Source organism: Pristis pectinata, chromosome 3 (assembly GCF_009764475.1).
Source record: "Pristis pectinata isolate sPriPec2 chromosome 3, sPriPec2.1.pri, whole genome shotgun sequence".
Classification (NCBI taxonomy): domain Eukaryota; kingdom Metazoa; phylum Chordata; class Chondrichthyes; order Rhinopristiformes; family Pristidae; genus Pristis; species Pristis pectinata.
The window spans coordinates 47,910,649-47,934,651 of NC_067407.1; the positions used below are offsets into that span (position 1 = coordinate 47,910,649).

General features: G+C 41.2%; 1 protein-coding gene across 1 annotated transcript; it reads left to right on the top strand.

Annotated features, from left to right (window-relative positions):
• Positions 1-8: 8 nt before the first annotated feature.
• On the top strand, positions 9-22,092 carry mrpl37 (mitochondrial ribosomal protein L37). Its single transcript, XM_052011470.1, is given in 12 exon segments — positions 9-283; positions 285-417; positions 12,050-12,233; positions 15,104-15,135; positions 15,138-15,218; positions 18,168-18,353; positions 18,867-19,021; positions 21,137-21,207; positions 21,209-21,249; positions 21,252-21,305; positions 21,308-21,336; positions 21,656-22,092. Coding segments are annotated over 12 exon segments (1,236 nt in total). The 5' UTR covers positions 9-91; the 3' UTR covers positions 21,734-22,092.
• The last annotated feature ends 1,911 nt before the right edge of the window (positions 22,093-24,003 follow it).

Here is a 24,003-nt window from a genome sequence, read left to right on the forward strand (position 1 = left end):
AAACACCCACCATCCTTTTCGAAAGCCTTGTTGCCAGAGTAACAGGACGAGGCCTAATTTTTCTGCTGAAGTCGTGGATTAATTTATTGCGATGTGGAGCAGAGCCTCGGGTTCTGGAGTGGCGAATTTATTGCCTGGGTTCTCGGACTGTCGTGTCCTCCATGTCACTGCTGGCCGCTCGATTCGGGCCCAAAGGCCAAAGGAAAAACCGGAGTCGGTGGAGTTACCCGGGCTGGAACCCATCACCTACTGGGACAGGATGCACTTCGAGCCGAGCTTGTCCTGAACCCAAATATCCCGACTGGAAGCGTGATTGGGAAGATCCCTTCCACCGACGGGGCCCCAAGTATGAGGAGATGCCACTGTATAAGGACAGGCCGTGTTACACCTTCCAACAGAGAACCAAATTACTGGAGGGTAAGTGCCGGAGTGGCCGGTAGAGCATAATATAGGAAAATAGGAGCAGGGGAGGCTATTCGGCTCCTCGTACCTGCTGTCTAGTCAATGGCCGATCTCTTACCTCAGCGCCGCTTTTCTGCACGAACCCCATATCCCTCTTAACCCCTTCAAATCGAAAAATCTATCGATGCCTGCCATGAATACGCTCGGTAAATGAGCTTCCACAGTCCTCTTGGATAGAGAATGCTAAAGATTCCCTTCCCTCTGGCTGCAGAAATTACTTCTCATTTCAGTCCTGAATGACTGACTTTTATTGTGAGACTGTGCCCTTATTCTAAACGCCTAACTAGGAGAAACATCAGCTTTGTTTCCACACTGCGGTTTTGTACCTCATCTCTCATTCTTCTGAACTCGGGAGACTACAGAGCTAGTCTACCTCATGTCTCCATGTACGCCGAACCACTCATCATAGGAATCAATCTGGTGAATCTTTATTAAACTTCATTTATCGCAATTATGATAATTTTAGATAGGGAGACGTGGCCTGTCCAAAATATTCCAGGGGTGATGTCACCAGTGCTATGTACAATCACAATAAGACATTTTTACTCCTGTGCTTAAATTCTCTTGCAATAAACGCCAATCTACTGCTTATCTTCCATTTGTTTGCTGTACCTGCCATTATCTTTAAATGTTTGTGTGGAAGGACACACAGCTCTCTGAACGTCAACACCTTTCAATCTCTCGCCATTTAAAAGTACTTTACTTTTCTGTCATTTTACTGAAATGGATGACTTCACATTTTTCTACTTGTGGTTGATCTTCATGCCCTCATTCATTCTCTTAACTTGTCTATATCCCCCAAAGCCTTTACATTCTTCTCATAAGCTACACTACTTCCAAGGTGCAAGGTCAAACAAAGTAGATTGTGAGGTCAAGAGTCCATCTCATCGTATAAGGGAACCGTTCAATAGTCTTATCACCGTGGGATAGAAGCTGTCCTTGAGCCTGGTGGTATGTGACCTCTGGTTCCTGTATCTTCTGCCTGATGGGAGAGGAGAGAAGAGAGAATGACCTGGGTGGTGGGGTCTTTGATTATGCTGCCTGCTTCACCAAGGCAGCGAGAGGTATAGACAGAGTTCATGGAGGGGAGGCTAGTTTCTGTAATGTGCTGGCTGTGTCCACAACTCTCTGCAGTTTCTTGTGGTCCTGGGCAGAGCAATTGCCATACCAAGCCGTGATGCATCCAAATAGGATGCTTTCTATGGTGCATTGATAGAAGTTGGTGAGTGTCAAAGGGGACATGCCAAATTTCTTTAGCCTTCTGAGGTAGCAGAGGCACTTGTGAGCTTTCTTGGCTGCAGCATCTACGTGGTTGGACCAGGACAGGCTATTGGTGATGTTCACTCCTAGCAACTTGAAACTCTCAACCTTCTCGACCTCAGCACCATTGATGTAGACAGGTGCACGTGCACTGCCCCCTTTCCTGAAGTCAATGACCAGCTCTTTTGTTTTGCTGACATTGAGGGAAAGGTTGTTGTCATGACACAATGTCACTAAGCTCTCTATTTCCTTCCTGTACTCTGACTCATTGTTATTTGAGATACGGCCTACTATGGTGGTATCATCTGCAAACTTGTAGATGGAATTAGAGCAGAATCTGGCCACAGTCATGAGTATATATGGAGTAGAGTAGAGGGCTGAGAACGCAGCCTTGTGGGGCACCGGTGTTGAGAATAATTGTGCTGGAGGTGTTGCTGCCTATCCTCACTGATTGCGGTCTGTTGGTCAGAAAGTCAAGGATCCAGTTGCAGAGGGAGGTGTTGAGTCCCAGGTCTCGTAGTTTGGTAATGAGTTTGCTTGGAATTATAGTATTGAAGGTGAGCTGTAGTCAATAAACAATAGTTTAACGTAAGTGTATTTCCTGTCCAGATACTGCAGAGATGAGTGTAAGGCCAGGGAGGTGACATCCACTGTAGACCTGTTTCGGTTTCTGGGAGGCTGGAGTTAATGCGTGCCATGACCAGCCTCTCAAAGCACTTCATGATGGTGGATGTCAGAGCCACTGGTCAGTTGTGATTAAGGCATGTTACCTTGTTTTTCTTGGGTACCAGGATGATAGTGGTCTTTTTAAAACAGGTGGGGACCTCAGATTGAAGCAGGGAGAGGTTAACTATGTCTGCAAATATCCCCGCCAGCTGATCAGCACAACATCTGAGCACACGCCCAGGGACACCATCCAGGCCAGATGCTTTCCTCTGGTTCACTTACTAGAAGACTGATCTTGTGTCCTCGATGGTGACCACAGGTCCAGTTGCATTGGAGGCTGTCAGGGTGGGTGGTGACAATCCCTTCTGTTCAAAATGCAGATAGAATGCATTCACATCAGGAAGGGTTGTGCTGTTGTTGACTATGCTGCCCAACTTTGTTTTGTAGTCTGTTATAGCAAGTAAGCCCTGCCACAACTGACGGCTGGTCTGGGACTCTATTTTGAACCGGTATTGTCTCTTGGCGTTCCTGACACCTTTCAGAGGTCGTATCTTGATTTCTTGTAAAGGTCAGGATCACCTGATTTGATGCAGCAATCCTTGACTTCAGTAAGGAGTGGATCTCCCGGGCCCTTCAGCCCATTGATGTTGTGCCGATCTAATAAACCTTATCCCCATTCAATCTCCCCCTCTCTACTTCACCTCCATAACCCTCTCCAAAGCTTCCACTTCCTTTCTATAATGTGGTGACCAGAACTGAACACAATATTCCAAGTGTGGTCTAACCAGAGTCTTGTGGAGCTGCAACATTACCTCTCGGCTCTTCAATCCCCTGGCTAATGAAGGCCAGCACACCATACGCTTCTTAACCGCTCTATCCACGTGCAGCAACTTTGAGGGGTCTATGTACTTGGACCTCAAGATCTCCTCTATCATCCACACTGCTAAGAATCCTGCCGTTAATCATGTACTTTGCCTTCAAGTTTGTTCTTCCAAAGCGTATCACTTCACACTTCTCTGGATTGATCTCCATCTGTCACTTCTCCGTCTAGCTCTGCATCCTGTTCTAAATCCCGTTGCAACCTACGACAACCTTCTTCACTATCTACTGCACCATCAACCTTCGTGTCATCTGCAAACTTACCAACCCATCCTTCCACTTCCTCATCCAAATCATTTATAAAAATCACTAAGAGCAGGGGTCCCAGAACAGATCCCTGTGGAACACCACTAGTCACTGACCTCTTGGTCGAATACTCCCCTTCTGCAACCACCCTCTGCCTTCTGTGGGCAAGCCAATTTCAACCCCACACAACCAATTTTCCATGGATCCCATGCCTCATGACTTTCTGGATGAGCCTACCATGGGGAACTTTGTCAAACGCCTTGATAAAATCCATATATACCACATGCACTGCACTACCTTGGGATTTGTCTTGTGACTTCCTCAAAAAAAATCTATTAGGCTTGTGAGGCATGACCTGCCCTTCACGAAGCCATGTTGACTGTCCCTAATAAGACTATGCTTCTCCAAATGCTCATGAATCCTGTCCAATAGTTTGTCCACCACTGATGTAAGACTCACTGGTTTATAATCCCTGGGATTGTCCCTTTTACCTTTCTTGAACAATGGAACATTTGCCATCCTCCAATCCTCCAGTACCACTCCTGTGACCAGGAGGACTCAATGATCATTGTTAACGCTCCAGCAATCTCTTCCCTCGCTTCCCATAGTAACTGGGGGTATATCCAACTCAAGGAGTTGTCTTTCCTAATGCTTTTTAGTAGCTCCAACACTGCTTCTTTCTTAACCTTGATGTGCTCCAACACATTTGCCCTGTTTTATGCAACCTCACATTCCCTCTTTCTGGTGAACACTGAAGCAAAATATTCATTTAGGGACCTCCCCTATCTCCTTCACTTCCTGACACATTCTCCCCCCCATACTCCTGAGCGGTCCTACCCTCACCTTAGTCATCCTATGGTTCCTCACGTACTATGTGTAGAATGCCTTGGGGTTTTCCTTAACCCTACTTGCCAAGGCGTTTTCATGTCCCCTTCTAACTCTCTTAAGTCCCTTCTTAAGCTCCTTCCTGGCTACCTTATAACTCTCAGGAGCCCTATATGATTTTTGCTTCCTAAACCTTAATATGCTTCCTTCTTCCTCTTGACTGAACCTTCCGCCTCTCTTGTTAACCATGGTTCCTTCACCCTACCATCCTTTCCTTGTCTCACATTTCTGTGGTGCATTTACCAGGGAACATCTGTTCCCAGTTTATGCTCCCAAGTTCTAGCCTAATACCGTCGTAATTTGCCCTCCCCCAATTAAATACTTTCCCATAATGTCTGCTCCTACCTTTGTCCATGGCTATGCTGAAGGTCAGGAAGTTGTGGTCACTATCCCCAAAATGCTCACCATCGAGAGGTCTGCTCATCTGACCAGGTTCATTACCTAATACCAGGTCCAGCATGGCCTCTTCTCTAGTTGGCCTGTCTACATACTGTGTCAGGAATCCTTCCTGTACACACCTAACAAATTCTGTCCATCTAAACCTTTTGCACTAAGGAGGTGCCGATCAATATTAGGGAAGTTGAAGTCACCCATGACAACAACCCTGTTATTTTTTGCACCTTTCCAAAATCTGCCTAACTTATCTGCTCCTCAGTATCCCACTGGGTATTTGGGGGCCTATAGAATACTCCTAATAGAGTGATCGCTCCCTTCCTGTTTCTTACTTCCACCCACACTGACTCAATAGACAATCCTTCTATGATGTCCTCCCTACAGCTGTGATATTATCCCTGATTAGGCAATGTCACCCCCTCCCCACCCCTTTACCCCCTTCCCTATTCCTTTTAAAACATCTATACCCCGGAACTCAAGCAGCCCTTGCGACAGCCAAATCTCTGTGATGGCCACAACATTGTAATTCCATGTACTGATCCATGCTCTTAAGTTCATGACCCTTATTCTTCACACTTCTCGCATTGAGGTAAACACATTTCAATCCATCTAACTAATTTGCATTTATGCCCCGTCCCCTGCGTGTCCTTTCCTCACCTTCTCTGTACACATTGCATCTACTTCTACACCAACTGCTCCATCTTCTAATCTAACGCTCCTGTTCCCATCACCCTGCCAACCAAGTTTAAACCCTCCCCAACAGCTCTAGCAAACCTGCCTGCAAGGATATTGGTCCCTCTCCAGTTCAGGTGTAATCTGTCCCTTTTGTACAGGTCATACCCCAGAAGAGATACCAATGATTCACAAATCTGAACACTGCCCCTTGCACCAACTTTTCAGCCATTCATTAGTATGTTGTATCTTCCTATCTTTCCCTCCCTAGCGTGTGGCACAGGCAGCAATCCAGAGATTACTACCCCTTGAGATCCTGCTTTTAGCTTCCTTCCTAACTCCCAATACTCGCTCTTCAGGACCTCATCCCTTATCTTACCTATGTTGTTGGTGCCAATGTGCACACGACTTCTGGCTGCCCCCTTAAGAATGCTGTGCACTCGATCTGAGACGTCCTTGACCCTGGCACCTGGAGGCAACGTACCATCCCTGGAATCTTGTTCTGTTCATAGAATCCCCCTGTCTGTCCCCCTAATCAATAAATCCATATAATTATTACACTCCTCTTCCACCTGCACCCCCCCACCCCCCCACCCCCCCCCCCCCCCCCCCCCCCCCCCCCCCCCCCCCCCCCCCCCCCCCCCCCCCCCCCCCCCCCCCCCCCCCCCCCCCCCCCCCCCCCCCCCCCCACATTCTGAGCCACAGAGCCAGACTCCACGCCAGAGCCCAGCTGCTGTGGCTCAGCACGGTTGATTCATCCCTCCCAAAAGCATCCAAAACGATATACTTGTTATCAAGGGAAACGGTCATCAGGGTATCCTGTACCGACTGCCTATTCTTTTTTCCCTCCCCTAATGGTCATCCAACTACCTACAACTACATCCTGCACCCTAGATGTAACTGCCTCCTTGTAACTCCTATCTATCATCTCCTCAGCTTCCTGGATGATCCAGAGTTCATTCAGCTGCAGCTCCCTAATGCAATCTGTAAGGAGCTGCAGTTGGATGCACTTCCTGCAGGTGTAGTCATCAGGCACACTGGAGGTCTCCCTGATTTCCCATATCTTACAGAAGGAGCTTACTTTTGCTCTGGCTGCCATTCCCATTGTTTCATACAAAGAAAATTACAAATAACAGAGAAAGAGAACCTACCAGAAGCCTCCGCTCACCTTCTCCGCCTCTTCACGCCGAAGCCTCTTCATACTAACATTTTCCCTACTACTGATGTCAGGTGAACTAGTTTCTAGTTTAGGTTTTTGCTCTTCACTCCTTTCTTAATGAATGGGATTATATTTGTTACCTTCCAATCCCTGGGAATCATGGAATATGGCAACCACTGCATCCACTACCTTCTCAGCCACCTCCTTCCAAACTTTGTGATGCAGTCAGAGGATATTATCAGTTTTCAATCCCATTAATTTTCTCTTGTACTATTTTGTTTATTTTTTCTTTTAGCTCCTTATTCACCCTAGATCCACTATTTCCAGGAGGTTACCTATGTCTTCTGTGAAGAAACAGTGACAACTTTTAAAGACAATTGGACAGGTACCTGGATAGGAAAGGTTTAGAAGGATATGGGCCAAACACGGGCAAATGGGCCTAGCTTGGATCAGTGTGGACCAGTTGGCCAAAGAGCCTATTTCCGTGCTGTATGACCATAGAACACTGCAGCACAGAAAACAGGCCATTCTGCCCTTCTAGTCTGTGCCGAAACTTTTTTCCGCTAGTCCCATTGACCTGCACCCAGTCCATAACCCTCCAGACCTCTCCCGTCCATGTATCTATCCAATTTATTCTTAAAACTTAAGAGTGAGCTGCATTTTACCACGTCAGATGGCAGCTCGTTCCACACTCCCACCACTCTCTGAGTGAAGAAGTTTCCCCTAATGTTCCCCCTAAACCTTTCCCCTTTCACCCTAAAGCCAGGTCCTCTAGTAATTATCTCTCCTAATCTAAGTGGAAAGAGCCCTACTCACATTTACTCTGTCTATACCCCTCATAATTTTGTAAACCTCTATCAAATCTCCCCTCATTCTTCTACACTCCAAGGAATATAGTCCTAAACTCTGACTCTAAGACAGATACAAGAATAAAGTCCTAGATTCTGACTGTAAGACAGATACATATTTTTCTTAATTTCACTGCCTTTTCCTTATTTCCCAGTATAATTTTTCTAGTCTCAGTCTACAGGGGATCCATATTAGTTTTTGCAAATCTTTTCCTTTTTACATACTCATAGAAGCTTTTACAGTCTGTTTTTAAGTCTCTTGCGAGGTTACTTTAATATTCTACTTCCCCATTCCTCTTCAATTTCTTGGACCGTCTCTGCTGAATTCTGACAGTTTCCCAATCATCAGACTTGGTACTCTTTGACAATGTTATATGCTGCAGGACAACTTTGAGTTGGTAAGATGGGCGGAGCAAAGGCAGATGAAAAATTTAATCCTGAGAGATGTGAGATATTACATTTTGGGACAACTAATGAGGTTAGGACATGTACATGAATGGAAAGATCATAGGGAGAGTGAGGAACAGAGAGACCCTGGTGTACATCCAAATGTCCATGAAGGTAGTACTACAAGTAGAAAAGTCCAAATGAAGGATCTCGACCTGAAATGTCAAGTGTTCGTTTCCCTCTACAGATGCTTCTGGCCCACTGAGTTCCTCCAGCAGTTTGCTTTTTTTTTGCTCTGGATTCCAGCGTCTGCAGTCTCTTGTGTCTCCAGGTGGATAAGATGGTTAATAAGGCATATAGGATATTTGCCTTTGTTAGTCAGGCATACAATGTAACAGCAATGAGCTTATGGTATGACTAAATAAAACGTTGCTTAGGGCATAGCTGGAGTACTGTGTACAATTCTGGTTGCCACACAATGGGAAGAATGTGTTTGCACTCGAGAGATGCAGGGTTGATTCACCAGGATACTGCTGGGGATGGATCATTTCGGTTATGAGGGGAGATGGGATAAACTGGGCTTGTTTTCCTTGGAGCCGAGGAGACTGAAAGGGTACCTGATGCAGAAAACAGAATTAAAAGAGGTATGGCCTTTCAGTTTCTTTTTATTTCAGGTATTTGCCCAGTTCCTTTTGAAGGCTACACTTAAATCCAATCCTTCCAAATGCAGTGCATTCTTGACACTAACTATTCACTATTTTCTTAAAAAAAAGACCGAGAATCATTTTTGGTTCTTTTCCCAATCATCTTCATTCTCTATCCCTTAGTTTTTGACCTCTCTGCCAACGAGAACAGTTTCTCTTCATCTGCTCTCTCTATATGCTCTTATTTCAATGATGTGTCATGTTAATTAGGGTTATTATAGACGGTGGAATATTTCCCTACTGGCCTCTATATACTGATATTGCCTGTTACTTTGGCTTAGGCCGTTTTGCCTGAGTTGAAATAGCCATTACTTTTAAGTTGCATTTGGGTAATCTCACAGTGATTTAGGGGGAGGGGTGGGGGTGGGAGAGGCGTGCAGAGGAATATTAATATCAGGATGCCAGATTATGAATGTCATATGGTAATAGAAATCAACACTAAAGTTAGCTATCTAGATAATGGGATAAAACAGTAGAACAACATTTAGTGTAACTGCATATATGTGTAATTAAAAATCTTGTATGGAATGTGCACATAGTCAATAAATCAAATTTCCTGTCATAAAAATGTAGCTACTTTATGCTAATGCAGATACAACAGTCCCAGATTTGTTTGTCTGTATTTCCCATTCACTGTTGGTACGTCAACTGTTGTGGTTATTGGAAGTTCAGGCTATAGTGACCACGTCTCTGAAATGGGAATTCTATTATCATAATGGCTCAGTATTCTGCTGAAACGCTGGCCATTATTCAAGGTTCCTGGACAAGTATGTGTGACTATGGAAGTCTCTGTCCTTTGCAGTACTGATCACCATAATAATGTCTTTGTGAATGCATTGAGGTACAGTTCATATCTTCAAAGGAAAAATTATTTATTACAAGAAAGAACACCGGCTATTTACTGTGTCAGTATTCACCAGTGAGAGAGAACTTGACGTTTGTGAGGATGACGTACAACAGGCTGATACACTAGAGCATGTGGATGTGAAGAATAAGGGCTTCTTGGAACTTTTGAAAAATATTAGGATAGATAAGTCACCGGGGCCGGATGGGATATATCCAAGGTTATACGGGAAGCGAGGGAAGAAATTGCTGTGCCTTTGGTGACGATCCTTGTGTCCTCACTGGCCACAGGAGTAGTGCCGGATGATTGGAGGGTGGCAGATGTTGTTCCTTTGTTCGAGAAAGGGATTAGGGATAACCCTGGGAATTACAAGCCAGTGAGTCTTTCTTCAGTGGTGGGCAAATTACTGGAGGAGATTCTTAGAGACAGGATTTTATGGGCATTTAGAGAAGCATAGGCTGATTAGGACCAGTCAGCATGGCTTTGTGAGGGTAAGGTCACTACTTCAGGAGCCTAATTAAATTCTTGAGGACTGTGACAAAGCACATTGATGAAGGTTAGAGCAGTGGATGTGGTATACATGGATTTTAGTAAGGCGTTTGATAAGGTTCCTCATGGAAGGCTCATTCAAAAAGTCAGGAGGCATGGGATCCAGGAAAACTTGCTGTGTGGATTCAGAATTGGCTCGCCCATAGAAGACAGAGGGTGGTTGTAGATGGAGCGTATTCTGCCTGGAGGTTGGTGACCAGTGGCGTTCCGCAGGGATCTGCTCTGGGACCCCTGCTCTCTGTGATTTTATCAATGACTTGGATGAGGTTGTGGGAGGGTGGGTTAGTAAGTTTACTGACGACATGAAGGTTGGTGGTGTTGTGGATAGTGTAGAAGGTTGCTGTAGGTTACACCAGGACATTGATAGGATGTAGAGCTGGGCTGAAAAGTGGCAGATGGAGTTCAACCTGGCAAAGTGTGAAGTGATACACTTGGGAAGATCGAATTTGAAGCAGAATACAAGGTCAATGGCAGGACTCTTAGCAGTGTGGGGGAACAGACGGACCTTGGGGTCCACGTCCATAGATCCTCAAGGTTGCCGCGCAGCTTGATAGGGTTGTTAAGAAGGTGTATGGTGTGTTGCCCTTCATTAGTTGGGGGATGAGTTCAAGAGCTGCGAGGTGACGCTGCAGCTCTATAAAACTCTGGTTTGATCACACTTGGAGTATTGTGTTCAGTTCTGGTCACTTCATATAGGAAGGATGTGGAAACTTTAGAGAGGATGCAGAGGAGATTTAACAGGATGTTGCCTGGATTGGAGAGCATGTCTTATGAGGATAGGTTGGGTGAGCTAAGGCTTTTCTCTTTGGAGCGAAGGAGGATCAGAGATGACTTGATAGATGTGTACAAGATGATAAGAGGCATAGATTGAGTGGACAGTCAGAGACTTTTTCCCCAGGGAGAAAATGACTAACGTGAGGGGGCATAATTTTAAGGTGATTAGAGGAAGGTATAAGGGGGATATCAGGGGTAAGTTTTTTTTACACAGAGTGGTGGGTGCGTGGAACGCACTGCCGGCAGAGGTGGTGGTGGCAGATACATTAGGGACATTTAAGAGACTCTTAGGCACATGAATGATAGAAAAGTGGAGGGCTATGTGGGAGGGAAGGGTTAGATACATAGAGCGGGATAAAATGTTGGCACAACATCATGGGCCAAAGGGCCTGTGCTGTGCTGTTATCTTCTATGTACATGTTGAGACTTCAAACTGGCAGATTGAATGTTTTTAAACTGTATGTGCTGATGTTTCATTGATCCGAAGCAGCCACACCACATGACCTCCCTGTCTAGTTAGGATCACAGTAAGAACACGTGCACATATATACAGATACTGGAAAAACTGGATGTCCTCATAACATAGAACAGATAGGACTACTGCTCTCTGCTGGACCCCTCCTGGCATCTAATGGAGGAACCACAAGCATCTGCATTTTCCCAGCTGCTCAAATTATCTCTTGCTTTTCCTGGACTAAGTTAGACTTGGTACAGGAACAGTGAGGGCATTTATTTAAATGGAGGAGAATGGCTGTGAAGATGAAGGTAAGTATAAGATGACTTGTACTTTTTATTTAATTGAATTAACCTAACTATATTTTAATAGATATTTATATTCTCTGTTGTTCTTGAGTGTTTTAATTTTTAAACTTTCAGGCATTATTAATAACAAAAATAAACATATTGCTAAAAGTTTTGAATATGTCTGAGTGTCACAGACACTCAAAAACATTTAATCTCTTTGTCAGTATTGACAGTTGGTAAACTTGGGGTGTGATTCAGCCAACTGTCGAAGTAATTCAGATGATATTTATAGTTGATACTGATTAGGTTGGAGCCATCTTCTTGGGAGAGGGTTATGCATGGTATCTACTTGAGATCAGCATAGATTTGGTGGGCACGCTACTGGTGAGTCAGCCTGCAGAAGATTTGAGCCTTTGTGTATTAAAATTTATATTTACTGACTGGTAATGTGGCTTGAAATTTATTAATACTTATGTTAATAATAAAGAATATTATTGTGGTGATCTTGCTTTTCTACCTTAGTAGTGTAACTTTTTTTTTAAACATTTTATGTATTATGATATATTTATGTCTTCAGGTGTTAAACAAGCTCTTTGGCTGACCAAGTCTAAATTGATAGATGGCCTTCCTAAGCAGATAATGAGCATAGCTGAAGATCCTGCATATCGCATTGAAGACCAGGATGAGCGTGTTAAGGCAGCTATCAGTCATGCTCGTTTTTGGAGTGCCCCTGAAATTCGTCCCAAAAGAGATCGGTTTTGGTAAGCAGATATGCTGATGTGAAAGTTAGTTATTCTTTATTTGTACAATTCTTAAATAAATACTGCATAGTAAATGATAAATGGATTTCAGCTAAAGTGGGTTAAATGCTAGGATATTTTCCTCAGGAAAAGAAACATTCTTTATAGTATTAGAAATAAATCAGCCTGCTGATCCTTTCAATGAATGTTAACTAAATGGTTTTATGGAAATTTGGATTAGTTAAATCACATAAATTGAAATACAGAAACAAGGAAGCTAATGAAATAATAAAACTTAATACTCCATTATGAATCCATGACCTAGTGCAACTTGGTATTTCACCGATTATCTGTGTTTAACCTATTACCAGACTCAAACTGTAATCGTGAACTCTACCAAGATTAATATCTAATTGCCTATTCAGGGATTGTTAAATTAATAATGTTTTGTCTTCCAAATAAACACACATGTTAATTATATCTTGCAAAACCTGAGCTTTGGCATCATTTTAAGTTGATTTTATGTTTAAAATGTTAATTCTGTTTTTGTGGCTTTCTCATGCTTCGATCTCCCATGGCCAAGAGAAACACACATGACATGATATGATGCCTGTTTTTCCTGTCTTGCTGCTCATGGGGAATTGGACTAGTTTTGTATTGTCACTGTGCTGCTGAACTAACCTCAATGAATTTTCATACCAGTGTCTCAGTTTTATAGTAACTACTGTTCCAATCACATTATTTTGATCTTGATAGATATGGTTTATTTCAATATGAATACAAGCCATTTCTGTGTTCTGATACCATAGCCTTTGTTGTTGTTGACAAAGAAACTCTTTGAATGTACAAATTGCTGGGGTCCACTCTGTAGCCAACCTGCCTTGAGACTAGCCAAACTTCACACAGTCAATTAGGTCACTTTCCATAGACCTTGGATTTATTTAGAACGGCTCAAGTACAAATCTTTTGTTTTGTATTTCATGATTCTCTGTTTTGAATGTTTATTCCAGCTCAATGGCAATTATGAAGTTATAGCAGTAAACTGATATTCATTTTGTGGTTTACAGAGCCTTGGTGTTGTATCTAATTATGTTTTTGAAGAAAGCTCTTTTACTTTTTATAGACTTTATATATGAACTAGCATGATTTGAAAATACTGGAAGGCCCATTAATGCATAATATCAGGGTGCCTAAAAATTATATCTGGCAAACAGACACATCCTTTGAGGTTTTTAGTTACATCCTGGATCTGAGGGAACTAGACTCTTTGTCCAAGCTTTTAGGTACTAATTCTAATATCTCCTCCTTTGGCTTGGTGCCAGATTTTGTCTGACCATAAAATATCCTGGAACGTTTTCCTATGTTTAAAGGAAATATATAACATGCCTAAATGTAATTTCTTGCAAAGCCTTCATTTTCTTTCTCTCCTTTTATCAAAATATGTGTGCACTTCCTATAGACAAGCATTACTCCACTTTATCAAGATTTTTTGGTAACTTTTATATCAACACTGGGCAAATATTTATAATGGCAATTTTATATGTAATCTGTAAATTTCTCAGTGGTCATCCAGCTTTCCACTAATGTGGAGTGAGTCATATACCTTGCTGTTGCCAGGATTTTGATTTCTCTTGAACATTTGTCTTTGTATTTTAAGGTTGTTATATTTAATTTCTTGTAAATAAATAACAAAGACCACTTGTTACTTTCTGTTCAACCAACTCTTTAGCTCGAATCACTTTTTTCCTATTCTGTCATTCCCTGAAGCACAGTGCTTAAATTTTCCTCTAGCTCATTCTTGCTCGTGTTACTTTCTGGTTCCGCAGACTCTTGTGTCTTTCTTACTTTTCTGGTTCCTTCTGCTGCTTCTCTTGTCATAAATTGGCTGCCCATGGGGATAATGCAGTCTCCTACAGGAAATGAAATGGAAGTTGTTACGAAGTACTTGCATATCTGTAGGTCTAGTGAAAATCCAGGCTGTACCAATAGAACAGAGATGTATTACAGAATGTCTTAAAGTGGGGTAATGTAGGTAGTAGGACCAGCCAATTTGCATAAAACAAGCTTTCTCAGCTGATGATGATGGTAATGACCATCAAGTCTTCTTTAGTGCTGTTGGTTGAAAGATCAACATTAGCCAGAAACCAGAACTTCCCTGATGTTTGTGTTTGAAATGGATATGATATCCTTTACATCCACCTGATGGAAGATGGACCTTGGTTCAATGCATCATCCAAAAGATGGCACTCCATTCCCTGTGCTGTACTGGTTTTTTGACTTTGTGTGCAGGTTTCCGTATAGGGCTTGAACCCACAACCTTTTCAGACTAAGTGTAATGGAATCAAACTGTTTCAAAGAGTTTGAAAACCAAGTGGAATAACCTTTTGCAATCTAGTTGTGAGTAGATCAGTTAGGCCCCAAATTAGCACAAAATGTATTAAACTCACTTTGAGGTGATAAGGATAACTTGTACGTGATGTGTAAAATTTTCATGTTGATGGAATTGGGATTGTTGTTTTAAGTTTGGATGGGAGTCAAATGGAAGAAGCTTCTGTGCTTCAAATTTTTATTCACGCATAGGTTGTGAGCACTATTGACAAGAACAGCATTTAATGCCTAATTCTAATTGCCCTTGAACAGAATCGCGTGACAATTATTTCAGAGGACTGTCAAGGGTCAATTATAATGCTGTGTGGCTGGAGTTACACACAGAATAGACCAGGTAGGGTTGACAGGTTTCTTTTCCTCAAAAAAACATTAGTGAACCAGTTGGGTTTCATGCTCACAGTTACTGACTTAAATACGGCATCCTGGAAGTGATAGCGGGTAACAAAATGGGATGAATGAAAGGCAGCATTCTTCTTAACTCTTGTGATATGTTTCCTTCTTAGCCCTGTCCTGATGCAGGACCTCCTACACTTGTGCAGGATCAGCAGCCTCAATTTCCCACACTTGGAAACAGGATGTTGGCTGAAAATTACCGTGTATCAGCAACATGGGAGAGAGGTTAGTCGGTAGGACTTCTGTTTAAGTAGCAATTGCTGTAAGAGGAAGGTGGAGAATCCTTTTCTAGGGAACATTCTCATGGACTACAAACGCAATATTCTTCTGCATCCTTTCTTAAACTTATTTTTGTCCATTCATGGAAACTGATGAAAATACATAGACATTGAAACTTACTGCACCGATGGAGAATATGTTGTGCCTGGACTCTCCCTTTGTAGAAACTATCTAATTTAATCCCACACACTAGCATTTTACTTATAATCTTGAAAAGTTGTTCCTGTATGTGTCGAGGTGTAACTCCCATATTCCAGCATGCCCAGGGCTTTGGTGCTGGAATAGCAGATTTTCTGGACTGTTGGATGCTTCTCCCACCCCAACACACTTTCAATTTGCTTTTTGTAGATTATACTTTGTATAATAAATTTTCTAAGGAACGAGAGTTTGAAGGAAGGGCAGGAACTGGGGCCCTGGTGATTCAGGAGGACAGCATCTAGAGCCCTAGTGGGTGGCAAGGGAGGATGGGAACTGGGGCCCTGGTGATTCCAGAGGGTGGGAACTGGGCCCCCTGTGAGTTGGAAGGAAGCGCAGCAGAGATCACTTGGTAAGTCAGATGCCAAACCACTGAGATTTCTGAATAGTCAGATAGCAGATTATCAGAGTTTTACTGGTATGTCTAATTATCTTTTAAAAGTTTGTATAGATTTGAGTCAAACACTTCAGGTGTGTTCTCCTGATTTTAACTACCCTTTGTGTGAAACAAATTCTTCCTTGTTAGCCCTCTGATTCTCTTGCCCACTATTTTAAATTTGTGATCTCTGGTTATCAATCTATTGCCAGAAGAATTTTTTTCCCTCTTTATTCATTCGAAACCCCTCATAATTTTGAATTTCTGTACTATATCACATTTCCACCTACTTTGTTGTACGCACAACAATCTCCAATCATCCAGTATCATTGCCAAATTGATCCATGGACTTTCATATCTTCTTCAAAGTCTTGAAATCATCACTCCAGGATGGCAGATGCTGCTCTACCCGAGGCATTGCCAGTAATTAAGTACACAAGAACATAATGAATAAGAGGAGGAGTAGGACATATAACCCTTAGAACACTATCTATCAATCCATGACTGGTCTGAACTTTGGTCTCAACCCCTGACTTCCTTAACTCTATTTTCAAAACTCTATCTCAGCCTTGACTATACTTTCTGATTTAGCCGCCATGGTGCTCTGGGGTAGAGCGATTCACATCCCACAGAAGAAATTGGTCCTCATCTTAGCTATAAGTGGTCAGCCCCTAATCTGAGACCTGTTTCACACTTGCCTATCAGTGAAAACATCTATTTTGTCAAATCCTCTTGTAAGTCTTGTATATTCATTGCAGTTGCTCCAAGAAATACCAGTAAATACAAGTAATGATAACATAAATTGGTTTTTGTATGGAATTAATGTTCTGAAGCTTTATACTTAATGTAACTTCATTTTTTTGGCTTTGCAGTAAAACCAGAGAAAGGGACTGAATTTTTGAAATTTGTATTGTGCTTTAAGTTTATTCCTTGCATTGCACATAGATACTTTATCTAAAAACTTATCATAATCAGGAAACTAGCACAGAATTGTTTGCTGACTTTTTTTAAATGATGTGACAGAGGTTAGTAGAAGCAGCCAGCTCATGACAACTAATCCAATGTTATTTTGTTTTTGTGGGTTCTGGGTGTCACTGATACGGCCTGCATTTACTACCCATCCCTAATTGCCCTTGAGACGCGGTAATGAGCCAATATGAACTGTTGCAATTCTTCAGGTGAAAGGTACTTTTAACTGTTATTGGGGATGGAGTTTGAGAATTTAGATCCAGTGACGATGAAGTCAGGATAGTGTACAATTGGAGGAGGAGTCTGCATTGTCCCCACATGAAAGCTGTCCTTGGTAGCAGAGTTTATGGATTTTGGAGGTGAGACAGAACAGCCTCGGTGAATAACTGTAGTGTGTTTTATAAATGGTACAAACTGCAGCCACTGTACTCCAATGGTGGAGCAAAGGAATAGTTAAGGTAGTGGACAATAAAGCAAGTTACACCATCCTGGATGGTATTAGGCTTCTCGAATATCGTTAGAGCTGCACTCACCTAAACAAGTGAAAATACTTCTTCAGTCTCTGTACTTATCGATGATGGGGAAGCTTGGTGTTAGCTTGCCACGGGAGCCTCTGACGTGCCAGCACAGTATTTAGTGGCTAGTCTAGTTGAGCTTCTGGTTAGTGGTACCCAGAATGTTGATTTTTGGGTTGGGGGGGGGGGGGGAAAGAGGGGCAGAGCAATGGTAATGCCATTGAACGTCAAGGGTAGATGGTTAGAATCTTCCCCCTACTGGAGACGGTCAAAGTCTGACATTTACCACATACTAGCCTGTGCCTGACTGTTGTGTAGGGCTTACTGTATACATGCATGGTCTGCTTCATTAGTTTAGGAGTTGCAAAATAGAATTGAAGGGTGTTTTTGAAGCATTCCATGCACTTATTGCACCAAATATTAAATATAGTTGTCCTGGTAGTTCATTAGTAAATGTGGAGTTGAATTTTTCTATCCCAGAAAAGTCTAGGTTTGAGCTCTCATCTGTGATCTATCAACTTGTACTGATCACAGTACAGATGAATAAATAAGAGATTCCTGGCATTCAGCAACTCTTATGGCAATTTCAAAAGAAATGCACAACCTGAAAGAGAAATGCTATGTATATTTTTCATGCAAGGTTTAATTTCTGTAAGATTTGCAATTTGTGTATGTTAACCTGGACCTGCTTCTACTGGAATAAAATATGGATAATGCATATTTACAGTCAAATAGTGCAATTATCTTAAAAGGACACGGGAAGGGAAAATTATCGAGCCATGATGTTTGTACTTTGTCATTAAGTTCATTGATTGATTGAATATTCTATTCTCTTTGCAGAATCTGACATATACCGGGTTTGTGGTTTGAATGGAATGCTCTTGAGTAGTAAGCAACCTTTACCAGCCATAGCAGGAGAAAAAGAGATATTAAGCACGGAAAAACATATCCTCCCAACATTCTATCCCATTTCGCCTAATATTGACCTGCAGCCGACACATGTCTATGAACTATGTAATGACACAGGTGGGTTTTTGAATAAGCTCTTTGGTACAGATCCTGCAGTGTCACTTTCTTAACCATAATTTGCTAATGATAGTATTCTACCAGAAATAAAAACACAGAATTCTACAGGTCAGGCTGCATCTGTGGGGAGAGAAACAGTTAATATTTCAGGACTGGTAAAATTTGGAGATTAAAAAATGTTGCATAGAAAGTGGAATGAGGACTGAGGTTGTGCAATGTTCTACACTGGTTTTTGAACAAAGGTATGAGTAATCCAGTAATTACAGTTCAAACTTGGTGGTGGGGAAAGTTGCTGAAATAAACAGGGACAGTATTAACATCCACTTAGACAAGAATGGATTGATTTGAGAAAGCCACCATGGATTTGTTAAAGGTAAATTCTGTCCAAGTAACTTGGCAGCCTTTTTTTTGTTTGAAGTATCAGAAAAGTCAGTTCTATTTCTGGCTTGCTAGTGTTTCTCCTTCTGCTACCTTCACCTTCCACTGTTTGCTTTCTTGCTTGCTTTCTTATAGGCTTCCAAGATGGATACCCTTTTCCTCATGCACACACCCTATATATTACTGAGTCCTCTGTTAATGCAACATTGTTCAAACCAGAACCATTAAGGGCCAAGATGATTATGTTCACTTTCGCCAATGCCCTTGTAAGGGCCAAGATTTTATATGGGGTAAGTATCTACTGTATCTCTCGTACCATTATTACAACATGCATTTATGGAAGAAAAATTCCTTTTCTACTTAATCCCTGATTTTTGTCATATACCGCAAAACACTGAGCTAAATTCACAATACCATTGAGCTTAAAGGGGACCAGGAAAATCAAATGATGAGAGGGAGGTGAAGGTGCAATTGATAAAAGTACTGTAGATTAAAAGTAGGAGTCTTAACTACCACTATATTAATTGTCTTAAGGATGGAGAAGGGAGGTACATAAATATGTACAAGAGAATTCTTTTGTATTATTTTCTTCAAGACTTTCTGGATTATGATCTAGAAAATAAATCAGAAGAATGTCATAATTAGTTCAGAAATGGCCATGATATCGGTAAGAGAATGAAAATTCTTAATTGGTGAGGGACTAATTGCAGTGAATTGTGGTGGTATCTGACTTGGGCAAGGTGAAGTAGACAATAGGCAGGCAGAAATATAACAAGCCGTAGCTAACCTTTAAGAAGATACTGTGTACTGGGAAGGTAATAGTAAGCAAAGCCAGAGCTTCCTCATTGACAAAGGAGTTAGAAAAATGACAGGTCAGTTATACAAGGAGACAGCATCCCGAGTTCGGGGAAATAAGAGTGGCAGAAATAGAGTGGAAGAATAGGTTGGCAGCACATGAACCCATGGAAGGTGTTTGGATTTCCTTTTACATTGATAAAGGGGTTGGCAGAGAAGCAGTTGGACCAAATTAGAGCTTTGTTCAAACAGAAGGTATAGCTACTAATTATTGAACAAAGGAAAAAGACTTTGCCAGAGTTATGGTAAACAGGTTGCTTGGAATACCAGAGGCAGCACTGAAAAGCTAGCAGTACTAAAAAGTTGATTAAATCACCTATCCCAATAGGATGCATCCTAGGTTGTTTAAAAAGGTGTAGAAATTCCAGAGTTATTGCCTTCTAATCTTACTTCGATACCAAAGGCATGAAGGATTGCAAGTATTTCATAGGTTTAAAATAAAAAAAATTTGATGAATTGCTGAAATGGATATGGCACAGAGGTGGCTATTTGCATCCATTGCTGCTCTATCAAGAACAATCCAGCTAATTCCCATTTCCCTACCTTCACCCCATTAGCTCAGCAAATTCTTTTCAACTTTTAAATAATCATCCAGCTTCCTTTTCAATACTGCTCCGCAGACCCTAACCACTTGCGTAAACCACTGCTGTCACTTTTGGCCCTTTTGCTAAGGCATAATGGGAAGTGACTATTATTGTTCTTTCTTCCACTGCATCTAGTCTTTGGCTGCATTGAACTGGAGTGTTTTGTTTTTTGGATGAGGGAGAAGCGTGCAATGAGAGAAGTGCTTGTCAATGTGGATGATGATTTTATAAAATGCTACATGCGGGACACTATATAGAGAAAAGGGATAGAAACAGGCAGTGACCACAAGTGTTTTTCAAACAAGAGGGTGATATGCACCAGAGTTATATACAGTGAGGACTTGCAATGTGAAATTCACAGGTAACAAAACTTGGATTTATATTAAACTCAGAAAGAATAAAATTATTCCATTTAAAAGGAATGCAAAAGAAACCATTCATGGGGGATTGTGTTATACGGGTAATAGAATACACAAGCCTGGAGATAATGCTAACTCTACATACAACAGCATTGTTTTTTTAAATGTGCACACACACAGACTTTTGGTATTGAAGATACTGGCATGAAGAAATCCTAGAATGAAGTATCATAGTTGTATGATTAAACTGGAGGTGGAGGCAGTTGCCTTGTAAGTGAAAGGGAGGAAATTTGATAGATGTTCAAGTTTAAAGTGCCTATTTTCAATGGGTGAAGGGTTAACGAGCATGCATAAATGCAAGATGGTTGGTAATAGAACTAGATATGACCCGAGATGACTTGGAATGCATTACCGAGGGTGATGGATGAAAATAGGATGAATACTTGGAACAAAAATTGCAGGTATACAGAGGAAGAGCAGGGAAGAAAGATGCTTGTTTCTCTTCATATGTAATTAAATGTAGTTGGAATGTTCTAGAATCTTGTATCTATTTTAACCTGTAATTTGGAATAGAATCATAAGCTGTTATTTAATTTTAATCTCACAGGAAGAACCAAAGGTGTTGGATAATCCTATCACAGTACAATGCATTGCCACGAATGGAAGGCTATTCCAGTTCTAGTTTCCAACTAAATACCACAAACCTACAATCAAATGATGGGATAAAAATCTCATTTGGTTGGATCAAGACCAGCTGTTGTATGACTATGCAAAGTGCCTCCCATAATGAAAAAGAAAATGGTCCAGGTAAGTACAATTAGAACCATTGCAAAAGCTTTGATGTGACAGCAATGGCAAAGTTTTGTATCAGTGATTTTCAATCCTGCATCTTGCTGAACTTAATGTGCAATTTAACAACAACTTAGGGTGGCCATTTGATCGGTTTTAATTCAATAACTAGGGACCTAAGCAAGCTTTCTTCATGATTAGCACAAGTTGCCTAAATTTTTTAAATGAATCCCACACACTTAATTTGATCGTTTACAAACAATGGAAGTACATTAAGTGTATATATATCTTAAATTTTAAACAGATCTGTGTTCAGGATTTGGTCTCTTCTTCCTAGGTTCCTGCTGGGCTGTCTGGATATTGTCCAGAGACATTCAGTAAGTTCCTTGCCTTGTACTTGCACGGGGCTGTATAGAATCACAACAAGTTTATTTGCATGAAGAACTGTTACATACCGTCTGGGAAACAAAAGGATCGTTGGTGGAAACCAGAAGAAATACTGACCATACATGGAAGTACCAAGCCTGTGGATGTATACAAAATCAATGTTGCCTCAACTTTCAATTGAAATTAAGAGCATTATGTCAAAAAGATTTATTTTAAGATTAAGACTGAATATTTGTGAATAATGCTACTTTATTACAAGGAAGTTTGAAATGCTTATGTCTCAATGCCCAATTTAAACAACACCACCTAAACAGTGAATTGTTTCTGTAGTACAAATGTATTTCTTTTTCCCACATTGCAAGTAAAATCAAATTCTAATACTTTAAATTTGGTTGCTGAAGACTACTACTTCATTTTGGTTATATGAAACTCCAGCCCTGTAGGCTGTTATTCTTCCAAACATGCACGAAGGTCCTATATTCCACTGAAATTATGTAAACATTTCCCATGGGAATTCCAATATTTGTATATGGCCAGTGCTATGGTAGCAGAAATGTGGATAGTGTGCCCAGTTTCAGGATCTATCAGTTCCATTCAGTTAAATGGCTCTATGGCAGCTTTTCAAAATTTTAACATTTGGAGAAAAGCTGTAAATTGAGGCAATTTTTTTAAAAAAATGACACAATTATGTACATTACAAAAGCATCTGCTATACACCCATTCCTGTTGCTGTAATAGGATGTTTTTTCTTTTCTTGTACTTGAATATTGACTTTTTGAATTAATCATGAACACAGCATGTTTAGTGAGAGTGTAAATGAGTGACTTTAGTTCCGGGGAGAGAATCAAGAAGGTGGAGTAATTCATGTCAGAGCAGCGTGTGTATAGATTTAAAAATTTTTCATAATAAGACGATATTTACAGTTAAGCAATCAATAACCAGAGGAATAGACCTTTAAATAACTGGCAAGATGATGAGAACCTATTATTATACAGTGAATTGTGCTCTGGAATGCACTGTTAATCTGAAGGTAAAAGTAAATTAATAACTCTCAACAGGAATTCAGTTCAAGAATGCTAGAAGAGCTGGCGGTGGTTACTAAATTAACTAAAGCAGATGGTTTCAATGGGCCATAAGCACAGGGTCTTTTCTTGTACTGCAAGATTATAATATTAAGTACCTTCATCCTAATTAAATCTTTAAAATAAGCAAGTTGAATTTTGAAGCAGCAAAGCCCATTGGGAACAATAATAGGAAGGAAAGAGTGGATTATTTAATAAGATGCTGGGGAGGACAAGGACTCCTCTAACTGGAGAGATAAACACCAGTGCAAAGAGTTGACACAAATAAGGGAACAGTTAATCCACAACAGATCCAGTGTCAGGCAGTCTGAAACCAGAACTGGCTGCGAGTTGTCTGATTGCACAGCTGTTTAGTGGTGTATTGGTCTTGTTCCCACTGAGTTGATCTGACCAGTCCAAGGTGCCCAAACTTACTTTGGAAGCACATCACAGGAAGAAAATTTGGCAATTAGAACAAATAATTCAAATCTAAAATCTGGCTGGCATGATCTTGGTCCCAAAGGTGTTGGAATTCAGACACTGGACCCTGTAGTTGTAAATTAGAAATTGATGGGTGATGAAGAATGGGTAACTGAACCTTACCTTCCCCATGACTGGATTTGTTCCTCTGCCTTATAACAATAATGGAAAGGCCTGTATTGTTCCTTAAGGTTCTGTGGCTATTAAATAATTAAGAGGTGCTACGGGTCCTGATGCAGGGTTGAGACCCAAAACATCAACAATTTCTTTCCTCCCACAGATGCTGCATGATCTGCTGAATCTTCCAGCATATTGTTGCTCCAGATCCAAATACTGTGCATTGCTGACATTGCACAGTTAATCTTGTTAAAATAACGATACTTTAAGAATCCTTGTTTCCTGGGAGGACTGTGCATATCTCAGCACACACAAGTGTAGATCAGAAGACTTTGCACAATTACTTTTTGATTGCTTAGTCTTTGGTCTTTAAACATGACTGGAATGTTTCAGGTGATGCAATTTCATCTCCCTGCCTTGCCCTTTTTTTCCATGAATGTTCAATTATATTTGGCATTAATGGGAATTCAGGGCAATTGTTGATGTAATTGTGAAAATCTAGGCATCTCTTATACAAAAGGAAAGCTCATAACAGCAATTGATACTATTGCTGCCCCATCCAAGATCAACTCATTCAGAAGACCAGACAGCAAACCTGGGTCATCCCTGGTCAAGCTGATTTAACACCACATTAATCCAC